This window comes from Tiliqua scincoides, chromosome 4 (assembly GCF_035046505.1).
Source record: "Tiliqua scincoides isolate rTilSci1 chromosome 4, rTilSci1.hap2, whole genome shotgun sequence".
NCBI lineage: Eukaryota > Metazoa > Chordata > Lepidosauria > Squamata > Scincidae > Tiliqua > Tiliqua scincoides.
The window spans coordinates 195855484-195882222 of record NC_089824.1 but is presented as its reverse complement, the minus strand read 5'-3'; the positions used below and the strand labels follow the sequence as shown (position 1 = coordinate 195882222).

The 26739-nt window shown below is 42.4% G+C and overlaps 1 protein-coding gene across 1 annotated transcript in view; it reads left to right on the top strand.

Annotated features, from left to right (window-relative positions):
* PTPRT (protein tyrosine phosphatase receptor type T) overlaps nucleotides 1-26739 on the top strand; it is a 556684-nt gene that overhangs the window by 85986 nt on the left and 443959 nt on the right. Inside the window, exons 3-6 of the mRNA XM_066624691.1 lie at nucleotides 8438-8709; nucleotides 13219-13300; nucleotides 17791-17906; nucleotides 20099-20273. Of these exons, the coding sequence (XP_066480788.1) occupies nucleotides 8438-8709; nucleotides 13219-13300; nucleotides 17791-17906; nucleotides 20099-20273 (645 nt within the window). The remainder of the gene's footprint in view (nucleotides 1-8437; nucleotides 8710-13218; nucleotides 13301-17790; nucleotides 17907-20098; nucleotides 20274-26739) is intronic.

The window sequence follows — 26739 nt, the reverse complement described above, 5'->3', positions numbered from 1 at the left end:
GACTCAGACTCGAGTTGTGAAAATGTATGATTTGGGGTGACTCTGAGATGTACTCAAGAGTCTCCAAAGGCTAAAAGAAATAGAATGGAATGAGGAATGTAAAATGTATTTCACATTTTAATGTTTTCAGAGCTGACTGCAGGCATTTCCGGATGTATTGTGTTTGCTGTGCATCCCAAATCACTTGAACGCAGACAATTTGACTTTGGCCATTGTACCTGGTTCCATATATAGTGCCACACAAACAGCACAATCCTATACATGTTTATTCAAAAGTAAGTCCCACTGTGTTCAGTGGGGCTTACTCTCTGATAAGTGTGAATGGGATTACAGCCTAAACTGGGCTCATAAGCACCTACTTATCTATGTATTTGAGAATGTTTACCCTACTCCTTCAGCTCCAAAAGGAATTGACTTGCATAACTAAAACAAATTAAACAGTTAAAATAAGTAAACAATCAACAGTTCAGTAATTAAAACAAATCATCTAAAAAGCAGGAAATAAAACACACAAAAAACCCAAATAAATCAGCAAAACCAATTAGCAAGCAACCAGTAGATCAAAAACTTGCCAAAACAATAACACATCTTGTTTTTCTGTCTCAAAAAGTCAGCCTAGATGGTTTGAAGCAAAAGTTGTCTCAATGGCAATGTAGTAGCAAAGTTTGAAAATCTCATGCTGGTTCCACATGGGTGTCAGTTGAGTCTCTCCCGGAAAAGCTATTTATGATATTGCTTCAGATTTACAATGCACTAAAAGTTTTCTTCATTTTGACTCTGTTGTATTACTGTAATGGAAATATTATATGTTCCAGACTGCCAAATGGATGAAAACCAATATTAAAGAGTAATTGTAGATTTTTTCCCCCCATTAAATTGGAAGTTATGTCATGCTTAAGTCTTAAAGCCTTCTTTCAGTACAATCAGAGTGGCACTTGCATTGAGCTAATGGTTTCGGATGTCCATATTAAGATGTATGGGAAGGCCCTTCATATCTGTGGATTCGTTATCCACGGATCCAGGGACCTCCCACGTCCATCCCCCCCCATGCACCCATTAGTGCTGTTTAAAAGCTTACAGGCCTTGCTTTAATAGGTTGCCATAAGCATTCAAGCATGTACTGTGGTATGAGTTGGCTGCTGGCAGCCTGAATGCTTGAAAAAAACTAGATTGATGCTAACAGGAAGCAATTAACATCCTGTTTCCTGTTACCATTGGATCTGTTTACCCCTTACCATTCACTAGCAGTCTGCTTATGTCGCACTATAAGCTTGAATGCTTATAGTGACCTGTTAAAGCAAGAAAACTTCACCAGTAAGCTTTTAAACCAGTGGTCTCCAAAGTAGAAACTGCTGTGTCCTGAGAAAAGCCCTCCCTGTCCTAACCAGCACTTATTGTTCTGCCATGGTGCTGCGTTTCTTTCAAGCTGATCTGAGCACAGATCAGAAAGGTAAGTGCCACTCAAGAGGGTGTGTGTGTGTGTGGTTTTTTTCCCCAAACCCAAGACCTGGCCCGCAGACCAGGGTTTGGAGAGCCCTGTTTTAAACAATGGACATGTGGGGGATATGCAGAGGCAATATTCCTGTATCCATGGGGTGACCCTGGAATGGGTCTCCTATAAATATGGGAGCAGACCTGTAATTGATTCAACTTGCTGATTAGAAGTCAAGTTATTACTGAACATGCTTACTTTGTTGACAACCCAAACGTGTGAGTACACAAATGTTGATCTGTTCAGACAGACAAAAACCTTTGCAGTTTGTGTTTGGATTTATGAGAGACTTCTGATTTCTGATGCTTTCCATGGAATACATATTTGGGTGCATATGTTTTCATGGACCATCTTGCATGTTTTGCACACTGCCATTGTTCCAAATTTGCCATGGAGAAAAGACTGGGAGATCCACGTGAGTGTGGTGGGGGGAAAGCGGTTTGGAAGCAAAAGAAATTTAAAAATGCTTCCCTGTCCCAGAGGGCTCAATATCTAAACAAAGACCAAAAAGAGTCAGCAGCAAATGCCCAGAGGGGGGAAGGGGATGCTCTGTGGGGTTGAATAGGGACGGTTGCTTTCTCCCTGCTAAATATATGAATATATATGGTCCCCTTAGAACTGAGAACTGCTCCCTCATTGTTAATGTTTCGGCGTGGACTGAAGACCTTTTTATTTCAAGAAGCTTTTAATTGTTGACAGGCTGGCTGGCGTTCTTGCTTCTTGCTTCTTATATGAAAATCCACAGGGTTTGTTTGTTTTAGATTTTTTAATTATTGTAAACTGTTTTTAATTGTTTTTCATGTTGCACTTTTAAATTGTAAGCCGCCTTGTGTGCCCGTTGGGCAAAAAGGCGGGGTATAAATTAATAAAATAATAATAATAATAATTGTGAAGCATGGAGGTGACACCCAGAGGGCTGCTCTTTTCCTTTCAGCTTAACTCCCAACTCAAGTGATTGAGAACTTGTGCATGCCTTCTGCCCTCCACTGTCTGTATTCCATGGAAACATGAAAATATTGTGTGCACACAGCCCTTCGCTGCAGCCAGTTTAGGGAATTGGTGGGACGGGAGTCAAAAGGTCATTTGTGGAAACCACTTAAAACTTTGTCAAAAAGTGTATATAATTCTTCTTACCGGTAATATATCTGGTGCTGATGTACATTTTATACAATGTAATCTATATAGCTCAAATATTCTTTGTAGAAATATAGCATGATAATTCTTAAAAATTGGTGATTTTACTACATTCTCCCAGGATCATCCCAAGTATGCAGAATTCCATTCTAATACTCTCCACCCCTGCTCTGCTGTGCGACTTTTCTGTGTGTGACATGCACATGCTCTTTCTGTGCTGTGATACTATACAGTGAGAGACGAGCATATTTGGGCAAATGCCATCAGTGTCCCTTCCGCTAAACAAAATACATTTGGCTGCTCACTGAGCAGAATTGATCAGAATGTTTATCTGGCTCATATGCTGTCTGTCACACTGCTTCAGTGTGGCTCAGAAAAGGACAGCAAACTTTAATAGGTTAGAAGTGAGGCAAACCTTTCCAGACTTGGTCTTCAGTGAAGTGCAAGGGGGACTGGCAGGGAAATGTATTTGTAGTCTGATCTTGGTTCAAATGCTGCTGCTGCTGCTACTGGCAAGAGGACTGCACTGCATATGATAAAAAATTTTGATGCCTGACTGTTGAAATGGATATTCCTCCTTTGCCGTCCTCTCCTCCAATCTCTTATTACTTCTTGCTGGTTTTTCCTGAAGGCGTGTGCGAACACACAACAGATTCTTTTAAAGGGAATTAAACTAATAATTCTCATTATGTTTGTTGCTAGAGGGTTTGTTTTCTCTTGTTGTATTTATGCAGCCATAACGGGGGGATGTTAAATGCCTATGCCAAAATATGCCACTGTGAGTTTAAGTGGTTGTGTTCCCCACTATTATTTTAGCCTTATTCAGGAGGACATCTGTAGGCAACCTTCAGTCTCGAAAGACTATGGTATCGCACTCTGAATGGTGGTTCTGCAACAGCGTCTAGTGTGGCTGAAAAGGCCAATTCGGGAGTGACAATCCCTTCCACACTGGGAGCAAGTGTGTCCCTGGTCTGTCTCCCTGGCTATGGGCCTTCCTTCTTTGCCTCTTACCCTCAGACTGTTGTCCAAGTGTCTGTTCAAACTGGGAAAGGCCATGCTGCACAGCCTGCCTCCAAGCGGGCCGCTCAGAGGCCAGGGTTTCCCACTTGTTGAGGTCCACTCCTAAGTCCTTCAGATCCCTCTTGCAGATGTCCTTGTATCGCAGCTGTGGTCTACCTGTAGGGCGCTTTCCTTGCACGAGTTCTCCATAGAGGAGATCCTTTGGGATCAGGCCATCATCCATTCTCACCACATGACCAAGCCAACGCAGGCGTCTCTGTTTCAGCAGTGTATACATGCTAGGGATCCCAGCATGTTCCAGGACTGTGTTGTTTGGAACTTTGTCCTGCAAGGTGATGCCGAGAATGTGTCGGAGGCAGTGCATGTGGAAAGCGTTCAGTTTCCTCTCCTGTTGTGAGCGAAGAGTCCATGACTCGCTGCAGTACAGAAGTGTACTCAGGACGCAAGCTCTGTAGACCTGGATCTTGGTATGTTCCGTCAGCTTCTTGTTGGACCAGGCTCTCTTTGTGAGCCTGGAAAATGCAGTAGCTGCTTTACCGATGCGTTTGTTTAGCTCGGTATCGAGAGAAAGAGTGTCGGAGATCGTTGAGCCAAGGTACACAAAGTCATGGACAACCTCCAGTTCAAGCGCAGAGATTGTAATGCAGGGAGGTGAGTCCACATCCTGAACCATGACCTTAACTGGAAAGCACCACATAGTTTTAACCCTTGGAACTTTGTGCATTCAGTGCTGGCATTGCTGATGGCACTGCTGATCACAGGAAGGATTCCTCCATGCAATGTGAAATTCTAGGGGTTTGGCACTCCGTGCGGGGAACATTATTACCTTTGGTGCTGTTCTCTGCAGAGAAGTGTAGAAAGCGCAGAGGCCTTGGGAACAGCAGGAGGGCAGGATACTGCCTGCATCGGGATTACATCCAGAGAAAGCAGTTTTCTCTTGTTTTGTATTTTGTTTTAATTATAAAATCTGATGACAAAAAGTAGATGACAAAAAGCAACAAGATAAGTTAATAACAAGCCAAAAATCATATCAAAGCCAATTGGTCTAGTTTAGGACCTCCCCAAAAAGAAAATTTCAAGAATAAAAGATTGTTGTTTCTTAAAGTAATGTTCTTCAGTACAATGATTACTGTGTTCAAAAGCCGTTAATTGCTCCTCATGGGTAATTTCCAGGACTGTAACCAGCCAATTTTTTTTTCTGTCAGACATATCCTAATCTTCCAAATTTTTGCTCAGACAATTTTCATACCAGTCAGAGGGTTGATTATGTAATGATTTCAAATCTGCTTCTAGATGTCTCAGAATATGAGTCAAAAAAGAATGTTAGTGCATTTAATTCTGTCCAGTTATACAGAAAATAAGATTACCTAATAGTTTTCCAGAATTGTTGGCTATTGATATAAGTTCACTTCAAATGTATTTATATCTGCATCACTAACTACGTATTTCCAATACTTAAACAGATTTGTAGTTTTCAGTATTCTCAAGTCTTTGCCGGTTCAAATATCTGACAGCAGTGGTTCTCAAACTCTGAGAGAGTTTTACTCCCTCTCAGTAAGTCTTTGTGGGGGAGGAGCAGCAACCTGATCCCCAGGAGGCTTGGAATATTCAGAAAGAAGCAAGGAGCAAAGCACCTCCTGCAAAATGGAACCTCCTTTAGCCTACTGCAGCCCTGCCTACATAAGTCAGAAGCACCCTCCTCGCTCCCCCCATACGGACTCGATCCAGGGGATTGCTTCCCTGCCTCTCCCCTTCCCCGCCCCTTAAAGGGACGGTCGAACCTTTAAACAAACTGGTGGGTCACGACCCACCACTTTGAGAACCACTGTCTTACAGTATCTTAAATGGAGTTATCTTAGATAGATCAAGACAGTAGAAGTTTTAATCCCCTTGTGTATTTGGGGGCAAACATTGTCCATTATATCTAGTAATCCAAAGCCTTTTGTATATATTCATGCCCTGCTGTAATATTTCAACAGATTGAATTTTGATAAAATATTTTTTTTCTCTTCTACCTCCTAACTTTGGAAGATTTCAGATATAGTAACCTGCTCAAATATACAGGTGTTAAGTCTATGAGTGACAAATGTGTTAACCTCAAAAGACTGAAACCATGGAAGGTGTTAATTATTCATCACAGGAAGAAATTACTCTCTGGAAAGTATCTTGTTAACAATACAATGTCCCCAGACTACCACCGCTCAACTCAAGATAATGCCTAGATTGTTTTGCACAAATGTTTCACATCTCAGTACTCGAGGAAAAATACTAGGACTTGACCTCTTGTATTTAAACCAGGATTTTAAGATTTTGAGAAAGGATCACTTTGTATTTTCATGCAAGGCAGTCCATTCAGTTGTGTAACAAGCATTTCAGCTTTTTGTTGATAATCTATATGGATTTATCCTCATGAAACCATACAAGGAAGCCAAGAAATCTGTCTTGCCTCATGATATTCCTGGAGTGAGATACTCCAGACCGCCTTTAGCAAATGATGTCTGTAGAATATATGTCTTCATCTTAGAACACTGCCCTGTCCACACAAGCTTAATAAGAATATTTTCCTAGCCTTTTATTTCTCTAAAATCCAGACAAATCGGTAGAACCATGAACAGAAGTATCATGTGCAAGACAGCAATCTTAATCAGATACATCCCTAGGAATTCTAGACATTCCAGAAATTTGGGGGTGATGTAATGATGTAATCACATTGCACCCTACATTCTGGATTCTTACATTGCTTTAAATGTGAAAAGCCCATCTCTAGGCCGCCTCTGTTCAGCAATCTTTGGCCTGCTCCGAGCCCAGTTGCTTTCTGTTCTTGCTGGTAAGCAACAAAAACATGATTATCAGTGAGAGCACAAGGCAGCTGGGCCTGCAGTGGGCTGTAGATCACCAAACAGGCTTGGGCGGTGTGGTTTCACCCCTCTAGTGCAGCCCGCTGGGATTTTCTAACTCCCTGCAGCTAACTTTGCCCTGCTTGAGACATCTAACCACTCTCAAGCAGGAATTGCATTTTGCTGGGGAGTGATTGTGAGCATTGTGCAGGTGAGGCAAATTTATCATGCAAGTCTTTCCCACTTGTCAAGGGATGTATTGTAGCCTATTGATTGAGAAAAGTAGCCTGCATCATGGGTCTTGTATCAGTGGCGTCACTAGGGTTTGCGTCACCTGGTGCGGGATGCCAGCACGTCACCCCCCCCCCCCCATGCAGTGGGCAGGGAAACACCCCAGGTGGTAGGCGTGATGATGTACCATCACTCCGCCCCCACTGGTTTTTTGCTTGTACCTTTTGATAGAACAAAGATAGAACACATTCTGCATGAAATTACGCATTGATTGATATATAACATGATGGTATTATTCCTACGAACTGTGATTTTAGTGATTTTGGTCACTAGTGGTGTCACCCCACCCCCCCGGGTGTCAATTTACTAACACCTTATTGCAGCAGTTCTCAAACTTTTAGCACTAGGACCCACTTTTTAGAATGACAATCTGTCCAAGACCCACCAGAAGTGATGTCATGGTGGAAGGCAAATTAAAATAAATAAGTATAAATAATTAAAGTAAAACAAAGAATTAAGTAAGCAGAAGCCAACCCTGTTCCACCAAGTGAATTTCCTCTGTAGCCTGCCTGCAATAACACTCCCCCTCCAAAACCAGTAAGGTTTTCATCCCTACCCAGTGCCCAGTTCAATTTAAGAACTTCTGTTTAAACCAGATCACTGTCAGGATCCACCTGGCTTTGCAAGTCTCAAAAAGGTTCACCTTATCAGCTGAAGCCTCTTTTGATCCTTTTTAGTGGGGAGGGGGAGGCTGCCTTCTGGAGCACTTGTTTAGTTCGAGGTGCATAGGATCAGGACCATTCTGGTAGCCTTGCACTCTCCTTCACCTGATCTTCCACACCAGCCAAGACATGTTTGCTTACTCACGAGCAAACGTGACCATGAGGCTTAGTTTCACTTTCCATAGGGCTCAATACATTCATCTGCATGGAGGGAGGGACTTCCTTCTCAGGTGTTTTTTGGGGCTGCATTCATTGGATCAGGACCATTCAGGTGTCTTTGGATTCCTCTCAGCCTGCCCTTTCCAAAGGACTAAGGCAAGTTTGCCTACTCGCGAGTAAACGTGCAATATGGCTCACTTTCACTTTCCATAGAGATCCATGCATTTTTTGTTCTCCAGTTTTTTGGCGATAACTTTTGATAGAAAGGAGATATTTCATTCTGGTTTTTTGAATTGCCTTACGCTTGAAATTCTGCATCCAACAGTATATAATATGATTGGGTTACTCCTAACCACCGCAATTTTAGCGCATCAAGCCCCAGTGCACGTCACCCCCCCGTGTGTCACCTGTTGCGAACCGCACCGCCTGCACCCTCCTAGCGACACCACTGTCTTGTATAGAGTCTGAATGCTGAATAAGAGTTTCACATGTGTGTGCTTTCCACACCTGTGGTCAATATTTTATTACCAGCCTCTTGAAATTCAGAGAAGCAAATTTGAAAGTAGTGTTTTGTCGCCTTCTTTATCTATGAGGGAGGCAGTGGATAAAGTTTATTTCTAACTCCTGTAATTCTGATGTCTTTAAAAAAGAATGCCAGCATAAAATGAAAGGCTTGGATCCTCTGAGATGGCTACTTGCTTTGTTTTCTGTTATGAAGATTGTTTAGACACATTGGCTTTTCATCATTGTATTTTTCTGGAAGAAGTGAGAGAAATGACTGACCTTACTTTCACTGCTGTGCTCATCCTTCCTCTTTTCCTCTTCTTGTTTCATACCTCCAGGCTCCTTCATGATGGTGAACAGCTCTGGGAGGGCGTCAGGGCAAAAAGCTCATTTGTTGTTACCAACACTGAAGGAAAACGATACACACTGCATTGACTTCCATTACTACCTGTCCAGTCGAGACCGCTCCAGTCCTGGATCATTGAATGTGTATGTGAAAGTTAATGGTGGACCTCAAGGGAACCCTATCTGGAATGTCTCTGGGATTGTTACAGAAGGTTGGGTGAAGGCTGAACTCGCCATCAGCACATTTTGGCCACACTTTTATCAGGTGTGTTTGTGATTTCTCTTCCCTTAAACCAAAATAGTTGTTCTATTATCATAAAGTGTCCAAAGCTAGGATAAGTGTTCTGGTGTCCAAAGCTGGAATAAGAGTTCTAATGCTGAAATAACCATTGGCAAAAGAACAGCTAGTTTCTGCTGATGACAGAACATTTGTTAAAGCTGATATTCAGTATTGGCAAAGACTTTGTAAATTCAGGTATCTGAAGAAGGCAGTAAGTACTCAGACTGCTTTTCTGGCATTTATTCTCCTATTTATAGCAAGATGCTTTGTCTGTATACTTTTGGAAAAGTGGTGTTTGGAAAGATTTTATCATGATATCTGATAATATATTATGAATAGAGATGAGCAAGGTTCGCCTCTAAGACATTTAAAAAATGATCCAGTATTCCCTCCCCCCCCAAAAAAAAATATGGGGAAAAAAATCACACACTCACAAAAACAAAACAAAAAAACAGATTGTTTACCAGCTCATATGGAAGCTTGGTAATTACTAGCTCTATCATCCTTCAAGCACCCTCCTCTCCAGCCTTTCATTCCCCTCCCCCAATAGGCAGGACCCAAATTCTTCAAGCTCTATCTGGTTTGAAAGCAGAGTTTTGGGAGTTCCTTTCTTTTGTTGGGGTGGGGGTGGGTATTTATTACTACCATTCATTTCTGGACCTGGACCCAGAGAACTTTGGCAATACTTCTACCTGTGAAATTGTGGCTACCTGACATACCACAGAGGGCTGCAGCCCTGGGTACAAGATCACTGGACAAATAATCCCTACTTTACAATTTTCAAACATACAAATAAATGGGACGCATTCCCTTGTATGAGAATGAGGAAGGGTAATATATGGAGAGCCTTTTCTAGCAGAAAGCATCCTTGTTTCTCTTCTGTGGCAAGGCAAGGGCATCTGCTGTCAAGAGCAGGTTTAAATCCAACAAAGAGCCAAGCCAGGTGTTAGGTTGAACCTGAAATTATACTGATGGTGGGCGAGGAATCGGGACCATGATGGCCCCTACTGGTAGCTGCCATTCTTAGAAGACGTTAAAGACAGGCTAAACGTAACACATGGTTTAGTCTAAAGTTTTTCCGGATTACAGCCTTTTGTCATTTTGCTGTACTTGAAGATGCGAATCATTGCTCGGAAATCCACAGGTATTTTTGTGGTACTCCTGAGGGAAGCTTGAAATAAACGAACACATTTCACACATCCCTGCTAACTGATGTGGTAGGATTTTCATGGCATTATTTTAACTTGCAAGTAATGCATGGTATGAATGTGGCAAGAGCAGCTGTCCAGCATTCCAGAGTGGACAACTGAACATGGAGGAAGGTTTTTGTTAAGTAAATACCAACTGACGCATTTGTGAAATGTCTGCACAGTAGGAAACTGATGTGGTAAAATTGCCTTGGAGTGGCTTTTGCCTGTCAAAAAGAAACATAAACATCAGTCCTGATTGGCAACACCAATCTGTGTAACCCTTGAGGATGTTCAACAGTTTGAGGGAGTTCAGGCTTAATGTTTCTCTTCTACAGTCAGCACATTTCTGTAATATGATTTGCTTCCAACTACCCTTTTTTCATTCTAGAGTTTGCAAATTTTCCATGGGTTTTCAGCATAATCACAAACTGGATGTCAGATTCATGATACAACCATGTTGGGGCATCTCAAAATCTGAAAGGATGACTTATGCTTCATATTTACATAAATAACTTGCAACAACTTAATCCCAACAGTAATATAGTAAACAATTTGCCTAAACGGAAAGAAATATTGTGTCTTTCATCAAATGCTTTTTAAATTAGGCATATGCATATGAGTTAAAAAAATGAGAGATGTATTCATTTCAGTTCTGGTTATTAATTTCCTATGCATAATTACATTTTGACAGCACATTAAAAGGTTATTTAAATAAATGAAAAAGGTGACATGCTTTCTTTTTAAAACCTAAAGGACTTCATTTTTGTATTTTAAAAAATCATTCCAAAGACAGAGTATTTATAAATACATTAACTTGGAACTGTTACATTTTTTAAAGCTTTTCACAAGGTTAATTGGCAAACATGACTTATCCCTTCCTACAAAATTAAAGCCACTAAAGGTGGAGATAAAGCATTTTGGGGATTTGCCATCCTGGCTTGATGTGTGTTCCAATGACAGCATAGCTACCTTCTGTCACCCGTGTGGAATACTCTCTTTGGGGTAGAACTAGATGGAATGGAAGACTTGGGACTGCTACTGAAGACCATTCTGTCTGGTTCTCCCTATAACATCTAGTGCAGTTCATAGCCTGTTGATGGCGTATCACATGGGTGGGTTTCCCTCTTCCACAGTGGCTGCCAGAAAGTGAATTGAGCGAAGAAAACTCACTGTGTGACATGACATCTCTGATGCTGATCCAGATAAATTCATCAACGTGCATATAGCCAAAATGCAAGGGTTTCTTAAGGTTGGAGGAGCTGGGAAAAGCAGTCAATTTCATGAAGGTTGGGGGGAAAAAACAGAGTTGGTGACATGGATGACGATTTCAGCAAAATGTTTGCTGTGGAGCAGGTTACCTTTAATGCAGATAGTGGCACTGGGTATAATTTTACATCAACTGAAAATGTCACAGCTCTGAATGGTGGTGGTTGGTAACAACACCTTTTCCAGATAGCTCCTGCTTATTCAACTGAAGAATAACAACATGTAGTGTTATTCCTGGTGCGTTCCGGAGGGGGTGGGGGTGGGTGGGAGGTGATCCCATAATATCATTCAGCTGCTAAACTCAAGAGGTGCAGCATTTTCTGTTAAAATAAGAACATGCTGCCACCACCACTTGCAGTAAAGAGAACTCCACTCTGAAACATCCTGAGCAAACAATGCCAACAAACTTTAAGGGCTCCTATGCATTTTGCAGAAGACTTCCCACAATTTGCTGCCTATGAAAGGGGTGGTGAAAATAGTAAGGGGGGAATTCAGACCATCCCCACACTGTGAATTTCACTAGACATTACAGAGAATTGGAAGGGATAAAAGAAAGGCATTTTCTTCAGCAATCCTTTTTTCTCAACGCCTAGTTCTAGTCTCACTCATTTGCTTTGAAGGGATAACTGTCCAGCCTTGTTTCCAAAATCCCAATGGTACTTTTCAGCAGATGTTCTGCCCTTTTCACTGTTTCTTGTAATGTATATCATCTGCCCACTGGGATGCTGGGGCCCTCAAGCAAAGTCCTGTATGTGGCCCATGTTGCAACCCATTGGATGGTATGTCAGGCACGACCACTGGTACAAACTTTCAGGGGTGAGTGTGTCAGGTGGGCCCTTTAATGAGTGTGAGCCCTTGAGCAGTGCCCAGTCTGGTCAGCCAGGGCCACCTCTGCCGTCATGATCCTGGGGCTTTTTCTATTCTTCTGAGCAATCAGTTCAAATTAAAACATGCTGGTTGAGGATGGTGGGTGTGTCTCCTTCCAGCCTTTTTTATTCTCATGGGTATATATTATAGAACAGGAGTGGCCAAACTTGCTTATATAAGAGCTACATATGGTGAACATCAGATGTTTGAAAGCCAAAATATTTAAGAAGCATTTAAATTCTTACATATTTACTCACCATGAACATTAAACCATTATGTTCTAATTCAGTGGACTGCCAGGTTATACCCAGTACATATTTATATACGTGGGCAGGAGGTCTGGTCTAGAGGGTAGAGCCTCCGTTAGCCCAAAGATAACATCAGAAGGTCGCCAGTTTGAGGACACCGGCAGCTCCCTGAACGACTGAGAATGGCAAAACCCTGAAGCAGCTGACAAGCCAAGCTGAGTGATTCCACCTGCTCTTGGTGTGGGCAAGATGTGAGAGATGGAGCTGCTTGTCAGCCTATGTGGGAGAACTGGAGGCCAGAAGTGAGACCAAACCAGGAAGATCCATTCTGAAATGTTGTTGGTTCTTGAAAGAGAGAACCTCTATGATTGTACAAATCCCCTTGAGGGATTTAGAAACGCCTGCCTATGTAAACCGCCTTGAATAAAGTCAGAGAAGTAATCCGATGACCAGAAAGGTGGTATATAAATACCGAGTTATTATTAAAAGTTGATTTTTTTTTATGTCAGTTGTGATGCAAAATGGAGCTCAGTGAACTCCAAGCTGCATGTTATGTGTCAGACAGCCACATGTAGCTCACAACATGGTTTGGCCACCCCTTTTATAGACAATTCTTGAAGTGGGAGGGAATGAGGTAGGGGAGGGAATGAGGTAGGGAATGAGGTAGGATGTCATCATATGTCTCTTCAGTGGTACATACCTGAGTCTGGCTTCATCATTCCATTTCCTTTTTTTCCTTCCATTTTTTGAACACTAGTAACGGGGGTTAGCTTGGTCAGTTTGTAGGTAGTAAAACAATATGTTGACTTATGAATCTGCCAGCAAATCTGTGTTTTGGATGATTTGAGCTTAGGCTGTATGAGAGAGAAGAATCATTTCACAATGTTAATCTAAGGAACTTGTTTTTTTCCTATGTATTTCAGGTGATATTTGAATCAGTTTCATTGAAGGGACACCCTGGGTACATAGCTGTGGATGAAGTCAGAGTCCTTGCTCATCCATGCAGTAAGTATGCTTTTTCCTCCCCTTCCTACCAAACCATAGTAATATGTTACCATATGTCAAGATGAGCAACTCACCCAATTCACAGCCCAATCCTATGCATGTCTTTTCAGAAGTAAGTTCCATTGGAGTCAATAGGGCTTACTCCCCGGAAAGTGTGGATAGGACTGGAGCAGCATCTTCTTTCATCCTGCCCACATGCTTACAGACTGGAGGCGATCACTTCTGAAGAAATACATAAATTCTCAATCAGAATTGCTATGAATGTGCAGCTAGTGCCAAACTCCTAACCCATTATTAAGGGACTGTAAAGCCTAGATTTTTAGCTCTGATTCAGATCACTAAAGGGGACAAATTACTGATGGGTTCTGATGGCAACTTATAGAACTAATTCAAGGAGGTAAGCAGGGGTGGGGGTGGGGTCAGAGGGGAAGGCAGCCTTCATGCACACAACTCAGCAAATTAGTGTAACTTTCACTCTGGAAGGAATGCCCCGGAGTGTCTTTTCTTTAAAGGAATGTAAATCATTTCATTGCCTCCATGAAAGGAGCTAAAGAATATATATTGCTTTCAAAGCACTTGACTCTTACTGTGAAGTAGAAAAGTAAGTCAAAGGTTGTTTCACTACACTCCCTGGGCTGGTATATTTTCATTCAGATGTTTTATGATCCAGATAGATTTTTAAAGCATTCAATTAGGTCTGGAGTGTGTGTGCACCTGTGTTTTAAATGGGATTGTTATTAGAGGTATTCAGTTTGTAACATTCAAACACAAACTTGTCCAGATTCAGTGTGGTTACTGGAGGTAGGCGGTTCGACCCTGTCAGTCCGCTTCTCCAGCGGCTGCACTGGCTGCCCATTCGTTTCCGGGCCCAATTCAAGATGCTGGTATTGACCTTTAAAGCCCTATACTGCTCTGGACCAGGTTATCTTAGAGATCGCCTGCTCCCGTACAATCCGGCTCGCCCTCTCAGGTCATCAGAGAAGGCCTTTTTACAAGTGCCGCCGCCTAGGGAGGTACGTGGGGCGGCTGCAAGAAATAGGGCCTTCTCAGTAGTGGCACCAACGCTATGGAACTCCCTTCCCCTTGACTTAAGAATGGCTCCCTCTCTTGAGACCTTTCGGCAAGGCCTGAAGACCCTTCTGTTTAAACAGGCCTTCTGAGTTCTTGGCCTTTTAACATTTTTTAACATCTTTTAATATTTTTTTTACAGGCCTGATTCTTTTATGACTTGCTGCTGCTCTATGCTCTTTTTACCTATTTTTACTCTGACTGCTGTTTTTAGTATGTGTTAATATGTTTTTATTTGCTTTTAAATTGTTTTTAATATGTTGTAAGCCGCCTTGAGTCCCTTCGGGGAGAAAGGCGGGGTAGAAATAAAGTTATTATTATTATTATTATTATTACTTTCTGACAGTAAATTAGGTTGCCACTTATACTCACAAGAACTGTGTGGCATTAATATTCCCGTGAAAGGGTTAAAATTTGGTACAATATTATGTTGTTGGCAACCTTCAGTCTCAAAAGACTATGGTATCGCACTCTGAAAGGTTGTTCTGGCGCGAAGCCTGGGTAAAGAAGGTATGGAGGATAGGCTGTTACCCATGCAGCAAATCCCCCCTCTACACGTCACTGGAATGATCCAATGGAAAGGGAGAAGCCAATACGGTTGGTTCCAGCGGCGTCGCAGAAGTTGCCAGAGCGTGACTGTATACAGCCATGAACTGCCTCAGGGACTCTGGCTCCTGATTTTGCCTTGAGGTTGACTCCTGAAGCCTTTTCCACAACTGGATGTAGCCACAAGGCAGTGGGGGTTTGGGATCAGAGTTTTCCTTCTCTTAGATGAGCTGCCTTTCCAGGCTGACGAGGCTCATCTACCTGTTGGAAAGGAGAGCAGTGTTCAAACACTGCTGAGACACTGCTCAGACACTGCATCCCCCTCCTCCCTGCATCCCGTTTGTCTCTCCACTGCTCCCTCCCCAATTTCCTGATACCCAAAAACCCCTCTCTTGCCCCTCCCCCCTGCATCCCATTTGTGGGCATCCCATTTGTGGGTATCAGGAAATTGGAGAGGGAGCAGTGGAGAGACAAACGGGATGCAGGGGGGAGGGGCAAGAGAGGGGTTTGTGGGTATCAGGAAATTGGGGAGGGAGCAGTGGAGAGACAAATGGGATGCAGGGAGGAGGGGCAAGAGAGGGGTTTGTGGGTATCAGGAAATTGGGGAGGGAGCAGTGGAGAGACAAACGGTACAATATAGGCAAAATAAAATACATGCAAGTATGTGCCTTTAAAAATACCAATAATTCCAGGGGGAAAAACAACAACAAAACCCAGTTCTTCTGTAACTATGGTTCAGCAAGGTGAACCTTCTGAACTTTGAAAGGGCTTGCTGTATTCTTTGGTAGGCGTGCCTAGTTCCAGAATGTCCCACCTCTGAGTCAGGCTTCAGGTCTCTGGTGTATAACAAAGGCATCAGCATTCAGCAGGGTCTAAGTGCCTGTACAGTATAACCCCAGCATCTGCGGATTCAGCATCCACAGATTTGACGCACTGTGAATGCCAGCCTCCTTAAACGCACACAGGCATGCATGCACACAAAAATCTGGTTTCCCATATTGGCATGGCAAACCTACCCTGTTTCCAAGATGCTCAGGGCTAAAAAAATGGCTATAAAGACACACTTCTGGGTCTATAACACATTCAGTCACTAGAGGTTTGAATGTAATGCAATAATTTCATTCCATTCCATTGCATTACATTGAGCTCTAACTGGTGTCTGAATGTGGCATAGACCCAGAAGTGGGTCTTTAGAGCTATTTTTAGCCCTGAGATCCTTGGAAATGGCACAGTTTTGGCATGCCGAGATAGGAAACCCAATTTTCGCTCAGTTCCCCCCCCCCCCGTATTTAAAGATGTTTAAATTAGGATCCTGGTAACTGCAAATTTCCATATTCACATGGGGTTCTGCAATGGGATTGATCTTGCTTTTGTTCATGTTTTAAAATTAAGAGGTATTTCTGCTCCATAAAAGTAGATTGCCTTCAGTGTGCTCTACCCTTTAACAGTCAGAGCTACCCTAGTGTTGCTGGCAAGATCAGCCACCGTGGTTGGATTACTGTTGCAGCATTTAAAAAAAAAAAGAAAAAATAATTAATCTCTGGAATGCAGCTAAGAATCATCAGCCTGAATCTGGAGTCATCAGCTATGTTATTTTCTCCCCTCTTCTTCTGGTATCTCCTTCCTTTTGTTCCTCTCCAAAAGCCTGAAGGACTCATAATAGTAGCGTTATTGTCAATTACACAGGCCCCTTTTGATGCAGAAAGGAATGGAAGGTATGGGCTGTCAAAATTGCTTGCTGAAAATATATTTCAGATGCAGTGTTGTTTTGTACCAAGGCCTTTCCATTGCAGGTGACAGATCTATGACCTGTCTCTGCCGACAGATAGTACATCAATAAATTGTGACATGGATAAACTACTGACCAGCTAAAAGGGATGGCAGAGCACTATTTACCTCAGCTGACTGAGCTTGGTACTTCAAAAATGTGGTAAATACTGTTTGTGAAATACCAGCGTGTCTTTCATTATGTTACCTGTATATTTTCAAGAGCAGCTTCAGAGATGGGGGATTTTAAAGTGGAAAATGGTTTTGAAGCAAGAGTTAAATTTCCTTTCTATCAGCAGAACTACAGCCATGATCCAGTCCCCCTTCCCCATCATGGCTGCTGTCAAATTCAAGAATTCATGTGTGATCCTGATTATGGATCTCTAGCATCACACCTGTGACAACCTCCATTCAGATTATAAATTATGCTTTTTGGCAGATCACTTCTAGTCACCCTATCACGTGCATTAATCCCTTTTCCTCCTCAACCACTATTTAAAAACAAACATGGAAAGATAAAGGCATGTTTGCCATCATGACTACATTGACCCCAAATGTACATTTAATGCTAGAGTAGCAACATGGGTGGGGCATTACGGCTGAGCAAAAATGTCTGCTAAGTTTTGGTATGCAAATTTCTCATCAAACTGTAAATGATTTATTCCTTTAAAAAATCAATCCTTGCACATCATAAATTTTCTATTTGCTTTCAGCAAACACTAATTGAAATGTTTTCCTGGGGAAATGTTCTTTTGTTGCAAAATTGTTACTGTACATACTTATCATGGCCTTTTCTGGGACAGTGGAGCCATATTGCATTCCTTTCTCTCTCTCTTACACGGACACGGACACACAGAGACACACGCAAAAAGCCCAGCGTCTAACTCTACTTTGTTAAGTCAATTGAGTTGAAATTCTGTGCACACTTTCCTGGATGTAAGCCCTATTGAACAAAATGGAACTTTCTTCTGAGTAGACATGCATAGGATTGTGCCCTTGGTTTGTGAGAAGCTTTACATGTTCAAAATGACTGTCTTGAACAACATGCCTTTGGATTATTGTTATGTACTGTGGTGCTCTACCCAGGTAATATTTTATAATTTTGTTAGGAAAAGCTCCTCACTTCCTGCGACTTCAAAATGTGGAGGTGAACGTTGGACAGAATGCAACATTTCAGTGCGTTGCTGGAGGGAAGTGGTCTCAACACGATAAACTGTGGCTGCAGGTAACATTGACATGGAAACGTCATTTGATGTTTTTTAGAGGTTCCAATGCATGCTGAGCACTCCAAGGGCTTCTCCTGTTCTGTTCCATGAGCAGAGAGATACTCGGCAGTCCTCCTGGTGAATCCCTGTGTGCGTTCTGAACATTTTCCTTCTTATCAAGGAACAAGAAGTGTCTGCTTGTTTTGAACCATGTCCTTAGTAGAGATGTCAGCAAAATCCTTCCAGGCCAGACAGACATAAATTTCAGGAGCTCCACCTCCAAAGAGAGGTAAACTTGGAGCCCCCTGAATTCTTTTCTGACTCTAATAAAAGTCAAGTAGAAAAGAATTGCTTCTTGTTATTTAATGCAATAGAACTCTGTGGCTCTATTACACTAAATGGGGGGATTTTTACAGGACCACCCCCTGGCAAAATAAAAGGGGGTGGTGGAAGAAAGATTAAGGGACTGACCATTTGGAACAGAGGGAGGTGGAAGAAGAATTGCTCCCATAGATACTTTGCTTAAACAGCAAGTTGGAAGAATGAAAATAAATGTGAATTTTCAAAAGGACTTGATGGTAACATTTGCAACAAATTGCTGAAATATGGATTTATCACAAGGCCATACAAGGTCACAGTACATAAAGGAACAAAACATCAAGTTTATGGTCTGATTGTGCATTTTTAGTCAGGCATACCCTTCTTTTATTTCATATGAGCATGTGAGTTTTGGTCTGGGCCCTAATGTCTGCTGAAGTGAAACCTTGAGGCACTGTGGTAGTGTCAGGAAGAAATTAAAATCATGCATCTTGACCGCTGGATGAACCTTGATATGCCATGGATTACTCATGTTCCAAGACTCTTGCTGTGTGCAAATTCAGACTTGTTAGTTGTGATTTTTCATGTTTGTAAAAACTGTATGCCACAATACGAAAGGCAGTTAATTTTCTGTCATTAACACTATGTTGCTGGAATAGGGCTTCAGTTAAGTCAATTGGGGCCACATTGGATGTTGGTAACATGATGATTATAGAATTATTGCCGTTAGCATTATGGCATTAGTAGTAACCATTGCTTTACAGTCATATTATTCATCTCAAAAATACCTCACTCACTCACTCACTCACTCACTCACTCACTCACTCACTCACTCACTCACTCACTCACTCACTCACTCACTCACAGACTGATGGGGAAAAGTCATTTTTCATCCTTTATATAAAAATGCATTTGAAGAAACTGGCATTCTTTGCATTTAGAATAAACAGCATTTTTTTTCCCTCAGAGCACATAAATTGACCTCCAGAACTCTCTGACATAGAATTGCCTAGTAATGGCTAAAATTTGGTTCAGGAAATGACTGATCAAAATGAATTGTTGAAGTGTAGAGCATGTGGATTTTACATTGTCAGCTATAGACTTCTATAAATCTGTACTTTTTCAGATGTTTTACATGGTGTTTGCACTCCTGATAAATTTAAGTGACAATCCACAGCAAACCTACTAAGGAGTAACAGCCTCAGCTGTCCGGCACACGGGGCTGCAGCAGCGCCGAAAATAGCTGCTGCAGCATAAAAAACACACTCCAGGCAGCACACTTTTGCCCCCTTCTCCCAGGCAAAGCGAGTAGTTCCACAATTGAGCTACTCGATTCTACATCGACACAAAGGTCAACTAAAAGGACTGCTTGCTGTGTTCAGAAGGGATCGTCCTAGCATCTAAATGCACACAAAATAATCTGAACATGCATGCAATCTCTCATAACAAACGGGAAATAAAATAGTGTAGAGCTGCCTCTAAAATGTTTCCACAAGTTAAATTTGGAAATCTGTTTAGTCTGCAGTCCTGCCTTACCTAGGAGTAAGTCCCCTTCAACTCAGTGAGATTTATGTCTGAGTAAATGGGATTTACTGAGGAAATGCTTGGGATTGTGCGGTTGGTAGATGAAATATCCAAGACATTTTGATGGAAGCAAAAAGTGTTTTGATAAGGCATGTGACATTTTTCAGCAGGTTTCACATGTCACTATGTCACCACTGAATTCTAATTGAGCTTTCAAGGAACATATTCAGGTTCTTACTCGGAAAAACAGCTGAAGAAATTTGGAGGAAGCAAAGCCCGTTTCAACTAGGGATCAACTTAGTGAGCTGAAGCAGGGGGCCCTTTTCCATGATCACATACTAATTATTTGGGTTTCTTTTTTCCTGGACAGCAATGGAATGGCAGAGACACAGCTTTAATGGTCACCAGAGTGGTCAACCACAGAAGGTTTTCTGCTACAGTCAGTGTAGCTGATACTTCCCAGCGCAGCATCAGCAAATATCGATGTGTCATCCGTTCAGATGGAGGATCAGGGGTTTCAAACTATGCAGAATTAATAGTAAAAGGTAAGTGGAAGGCAATGCAACTTGTATATTTGATTCTTCATACCTGTACAAACAGAAGTATGTCTTAAGGAGAAATGGTTTCCAGGCAGATGTCTGAGAACGGACCGAGGAATCAAGATTCAGATGTTCCAAACTTCCTAGTTTGCCATTGATACCTATTGTCATTTGCTCTGATCCAATCTCTGTAATCATTAATAAGAAATCAAATACTATAATGAATGTAATTATTCATTAATTGCAGTGCAAACCCTACCTTATAGTCCAAACAGGGCTCTAGATTCTCTACACTTGGTGGGCAATCTGGTTAGGCCAGCGGTTTTCAAACTCTCCGGGAGTTTGGAAACCATTCTAAGTTCTTGTGAGGGTGGGTGGGGGGGATGCAGTGGGGGCGGGGGGGAGGCAGGGTCTATAGGGGCTTGGCTGCACTTACCAGAACCTCCTGTAGCCTTCCAGAGGTACGGGGAGACCTGTGCGACTGTCTTCAGGGCTCCCCGATGCTTCAGAAGTGAAAGTGGAGCGATTGCGCTCCACTTCCAGTTTAGTGGAGGCAGGGCATGATCACTCCACTTTTACTTCTAAAGCATCAAGGAGCCCCGCAGAGACTCGTGCAGGGCTCCCCGCGCCCCCAGAGGGCTGCAGGAGGCTCTGGTAAGTGTAGCCAAGCCCCTGCAGCCCCGAGTGGCATGATCCTGGGTATCGCGCTGCTGTCTCCTCTCTGCCTCCTCACTGCCCCCGCCCCTTAAGGGAAAAGAGGCCGGGGCCCACAGGCTGGGCTGTCACGATGCCCCAGTTTGAAAAGCCCTGCATTAGGCTATCTCATGCTATATTGTTTTCTGGGAACTGGAACTGAACATTGGGAGATTTGGATCAGGGAGTGCAAAGATACAGCTTTCCTGAATAGTGCTGGATTCTAGCTTTGATACAGGAGGTGGGAATCTCATCCTCGATCTGGGGAGTGCATTCTAGCATTGCAGATTTTTCTGTCTTGGATATCAGCATTGCCAGAAAAAAGGGTAAGACTGAATCCGCATTGTTCTTTAAGCTATGGAATTTTAATCTTGTTGGCACTATCTTTCATGAAAGACACCTTGGGGAGTTCATGGTCAGTTGTAGTCTGGCTTTGGGAGTTGCAGTGCTGCAGAAAACCCTGGCAGTACCCACTTTGCATCCACAATGGGTGTCCACTGGACAATGAATTGTCTGTAAACCTTGTAACTAGGTTACGGTGACCAATAAACCTACACTTAAAAACTTGCGGTACAGTTGCTTATTTCATATGAAGAACCTTTTACTTCTCACCTGAATAGTAAGGATAGTGTGACCATATCAGTGCTGTTTTGGAAGTCCTTTTGGTGGAAGGAATATAGTAGAAGGCACTTATTTGGCTAGAGGTACTATGCAATAACCTTTAAAGTTGTTCAGAATCGTCTGATTCCATTCATGGAGAACATATCCAGAAATCTCTCATGTGTAAAAAGAATACCAACCTGTGTGAGAAGCAAAATCAATTGAATAAATCCATTGGTCAGGAAGGCAAACATTGGTCACTGTTAAAAAATATTACTGTGGGTGTCATGATGTTAATGTAAACTGTATACAGTGATGAATGGCCACCCAATATATAAGACATTGATAAATTCAGTGTTGGAAATAAACAGCTGGGGAGGTGGTGAAGTGATTCTGGTAGGCAGTGCTGATAAAGAGGTCAAGATAATTGAGTGTAAAGTATTACAGTATTTTGCCAACACCATGTTTTCAGTTTTTCCCCCATTGATCAGGTAAATTTATGAGCGCTTGATGTGTGGTTAGTCTAATGAAGTACTGATGTCTCTTTGGAATTGCATGGATCAGTGCTTCCAGAAAAGTCTAATTTTATGAGAGCGATATCAAATTTGCAGTGGTGATCATGCACAGAAGCTGAAAGCAATGTAAATTAGAATTGCTTAATTCTAAAGAGCTGCTTATTGAATTGCAGTAATGTGTTTGGGTATACATTGAATTAGTCTGTAATTGAAGTCTAGCTCAATTGACAGTCTTGTCTTAAACCTAGATCAAGACAGAGCCAAATGCCCAACTCAATCAAACACTTTAATTCAGATATATTTTCAAAGGCAATGTAGAAGTAGAATGTATACATTTTCTCATTGTGCTGGTCTGAAGTTAAAATCTCATATAAAATACTAGACATTTTGTCAAAGTACTTTAGAGAAGTGACGGCATTCTGCAGGATGTAAGAGGGTCACACTGCTTCAGAAGAGCAAATTCGCAATGTACATACTGATGAAAAGCTAGACTCATTTATTTCTGTGTACAGGTGTGTCCCCCCCTGTATCCACAGGGGATAGATTCTTGCTGCTCTCATGGATACCAGAAACTGTGGATAGTAGTGAACCCTACAAGAAGCAGTTTGTATCGTGCAAATGACTTACCTTTGCCTGATTGCAGCCCTTCTGTTGCTGTCTCCTCTGTTTCTCTGCGGTGTGCAAACACTAGCATGAAGAGCTAACCAGAAGTGGGTTGGAAGACTGAAAACAACGCAATGATTATATTCTTTGAGCAGGTGGAGAAGCGAGAGCAGATTCATGCACAGGGTGCTCAGTCCTGAATGTTATACGTCAATTTGAAGGGTTCTCAAATGTGAGGACCCTTTTGCATATAGCCACTCTTTCAAGCTTCCGATGACTATGTAGAGGTCAAGAGATGGGAAAGCGCTTGGGTGGTAGTACTCCAGTGGTTCAAAATATGATAAGTGGGGAGACTATTTCAGCACCATAACAATTTATCTGCAGTTCCCCTATGTTATCCCCAGGGCTGTTTAATCTCACTTTGAACTACCTGAAGATATACGGATCTTTGAATGCTTTGATGACACCAAACTGCATTTCTTTACCTAGAGATTAAGAGGCACCATCTTGGTCCTAAATAACTGTAAGCTATTGGCAGGTGAATGAATCCAGACAAGATGGAGTACATTGGTGATCCTGATGTTCTTGGGAGAGAATCAATATTTTCTTTCAGGGAATTAATACTGAGCAGTCCTCAGGTAGCTTGTCCAGAGGCTCTCATAATCAGCCCCCAATGCCTTATGTATTCCTGACCTTCCTGGGCTGTCACTGCCCCATCCACACCCCTGGCTTTACCTTGCCCAATGCTCTTGTTAAAAGACCAGCATCACCCCAAGGTGGAGAGAACTTTGTCGTGCAAGGAACAACTGACCTTGTGCTCCAGTGGCTCAAAGGAAATGGGAGGATTGGACATGCACCCATGTGTTGGCAGCATGGTACTGACTGCTACTCCCCTGCCAGGGTTCTGATGAGGCAGCCAGAGTCCCGAGAACGGTGGGGCAAGTCCGCAAGCAGACACCTATATGAACGTTAATCGATAAATTTTAGTTCTTCTAAATTTTAGTTCTTAGTTTTAAATCAGTTCTTGCTTGTTTTTGTTAACCCCCATTATAATCAACTAACAGGGCATTGCAATTGTTCAAGGTTCTGGAATAATCTCTCTATGGAGGTTAAGATTATTTTCTTCTTTATGATGACCTCCTGAGACAACTATAATCCATATATTTTGGGTAGTATGCAGATTTAGGTGCTTCTCTGAACATTTTGGGGCTGCTGAATTTGCTAGTTGTTTGAAGGTTTTTGTGTTTTTTTAAATTGTGATATTATAATGATTTTATATTGCATTTGTGTATAAAGCTGCCTGACCCTAGGGAAGGCAGTATATAAGTATTTCAAATACAGATAAAATTCTGTTTTAGAATTTTAGATTTATGCTTTCATTTGCAAATAAAATTGTCTAGTGCATGTGAAGGAAAAGTGGACATTTTCTTCTAAAATTTTAGAAACTGAGGACAGGAAATCCAGTACTGGTGTTTTTAAGCTTTTATGTCCAGGACAAACATATTAGTACCTGTCCCCAAAATACCCATTCTTTGAGCTCATGCCTCAGTACTGTCCTAGTTCGCTCTGCCTTTGACTTTTCTCCTCCTTAACTATCAATCATCTTGCCAAAATGCTGCAAAATCCATGACCACTATGGCTGTCAAAATAATGTATATTTAAATAAATTAGTGTAAATATGGGTTTCTCTGCAGTTTTCGACCATTTCTAATGACAATACTTTGCAAACTTGCAATTCTGCAGTTTTTAGTATGCTAGAAGTATTGAGTTTTCAACATCACCTGGAGCAGATGTTCAAGGAGAGACTAATAAATGTTATGGATATGTGCAGTGAATTATAACTTGGTTTTACAGTGTACACCCAGTCCTGTTAATCTGACCTTGTGAGATACAAAAGAGCAAAGATTAACATGAAAGCTGCACTATCTTTGGCAGAAGCTGAAGTGCTTGTAAATTCCCTCACACTGAGATTGGTTCCCCCCACCCTAGATAAATCCTTTGTTCTGTGTCTTTGTTGGCCATATAGACTACATGGTTCCAAACTCTTGAGTAACTTTCTTGACCTAATATTGATTTTGCAATAAGACCCTGTTTGGTTCTGATCCTAAATCATGTTTTGCTTTGTGTCCTTTTCTTTATGCTGCTTGTCAGTGTGATTCAGCTAGTGAATACTGATGCAAAGTCTCTCGCAGGTGGGTGGCGTTCTAGCTTTGATCCTGTTGTTGGAAGCGTAGATATTTTATTCTTCAAATTTTGTCTCTAGTTTTCTATGTAGTACAGTACTCGCATTTTGGGAACCTTTCGGAAAGTCCTACTCCTACTTGAACTTTAGGAACCCTGTGAATATTTATGGGGGGGAGGGAAAGGGACGGGGACAGGGTAGCAACATAATCAGGATGTAAGGGCAGACACCAGGATGCAGGTCTCTTGTTGTCTTGTATGCTCCCTGCGGCATCTGGTGGGCCACTGTGAGATGCAGGAGGCTGATCCAGCAGGGCTCTTCTTATAGAATGACTGTGCTGTTGCTGGGGAGGGAAGGGGTTTTACAACTTACTTGGGGATTGCTAAGGCTTTCTGGAGCGTCTGGGGAGCCTGCAACCCCCTCTGCACCCTTCTTGGCAGCTTCAAAAACTCCTTTAAAAAAGAAAAAAACAACAACCACTTCCTGTTTTTGTCCTGAAACCAGAAGTGGTTTGTTTTTTTTTTTCCTTTTTCATAGAAGTTTGAAGCTGCTGGGAGAGCTACAGAGGGGGTTGCAGGCTCCCCACACTGTCCAAAGAGCCTTAGCAACCCCCAGGTAAGTGGAAAAATCCCCAGCAGCAGCTTGATCATCCTGATTGTGATGCTGCCGATTTCTGGGCCATTTCTCTTAAAGGGGAATGCTGTTTTCCAGTTTCCCTGGTGGGTCACACACCCCACCAGTTTAGGAACCACTGATGAAGTAGGTACAGCTTGGTGAAATTCAAGGTGGTGTCAAGGCTCTCTTTCTGTGGACTTTGCGTGTTGTTTTCCTTGATGGTCAGCTTTCCAAGACTGCAAATCTTTGAGCAGATTTATTTGGAAATAAGTTGTATTGTCAGTGAACTTAGTTCCCTATAATTTAGGGTATAGCTGTGTAGGTTGTGCAAACCTGAGAGATCTCCAATGCTCAGTGCTCAGATGCCTATATAGTAAGGGTGAGTGGTTTTAATATGAGAAGGCAGGACTCGCTGCCCAATCCTATTCCCCCATCATTGGCATCGATGCAGGCATGCTGATGGAGCACACACTGCATCCAGTGGTGGAGGGCGACAGGAAGCCTGCCAGAGGTAAGTAAATGTGGTATATGAATCTCCTTGGCTTAAGTCCAAGGAGGGAAAGTGGGTGGAGCAGACCCAAAAAATGGGGAATAGGATCTGACATGTGAATTTGCCACTGAGATACTCCCTCTGGCCTGCTTTCCACCCCCTGCCTTCCCCACCCCAACCTGAACCTCCCTCTCCCTGCCCCCAACTTACTGGTGCCTGCAGAACCTCCTGGAGCTGCTGCCCCATGTACTGTGCTTCTTGCCCTTTGCATCAGCAGCCCGGCAGCATGCAGCAGCAGTCCGGCTTTCGCATCATAGCATAGGGCCTTATGCGGCCCGAACACAAGGTCTGACAGCACAGGGCCACAATAGAATTGAGACCTAAGGCTTTTAAAAATACACAGTTTTGAGGAACAAAATTGCAGGTGTAAACACTGCATGCTGAGGTGGATGTAAATGAGAATGTGAGTCTCAAATCATTGCACTGTTACAGCAATTCATATTGTTGTTTCCAGTCCTTTAGTTGGAAGATGACATGTTATGTCACACAGTCGTCAGCAGCAGGGGCTAAGAAACCAGTGGTGCCTTGGTTGGATTCCCGTGACTCATAGTCCTAACTTCCTGGGTTGATTCTTTTTCTACTGAAATAGGTTAATGGTCTGACCTGCTGCTGAAGAGCTATTGGGGAATATTGAGTATTACGCATTGGATTTAGTGAACAGTTTAATAATAGAGCTAACAGTCATTATGGAACTAACTCATCACCACAGCCTCC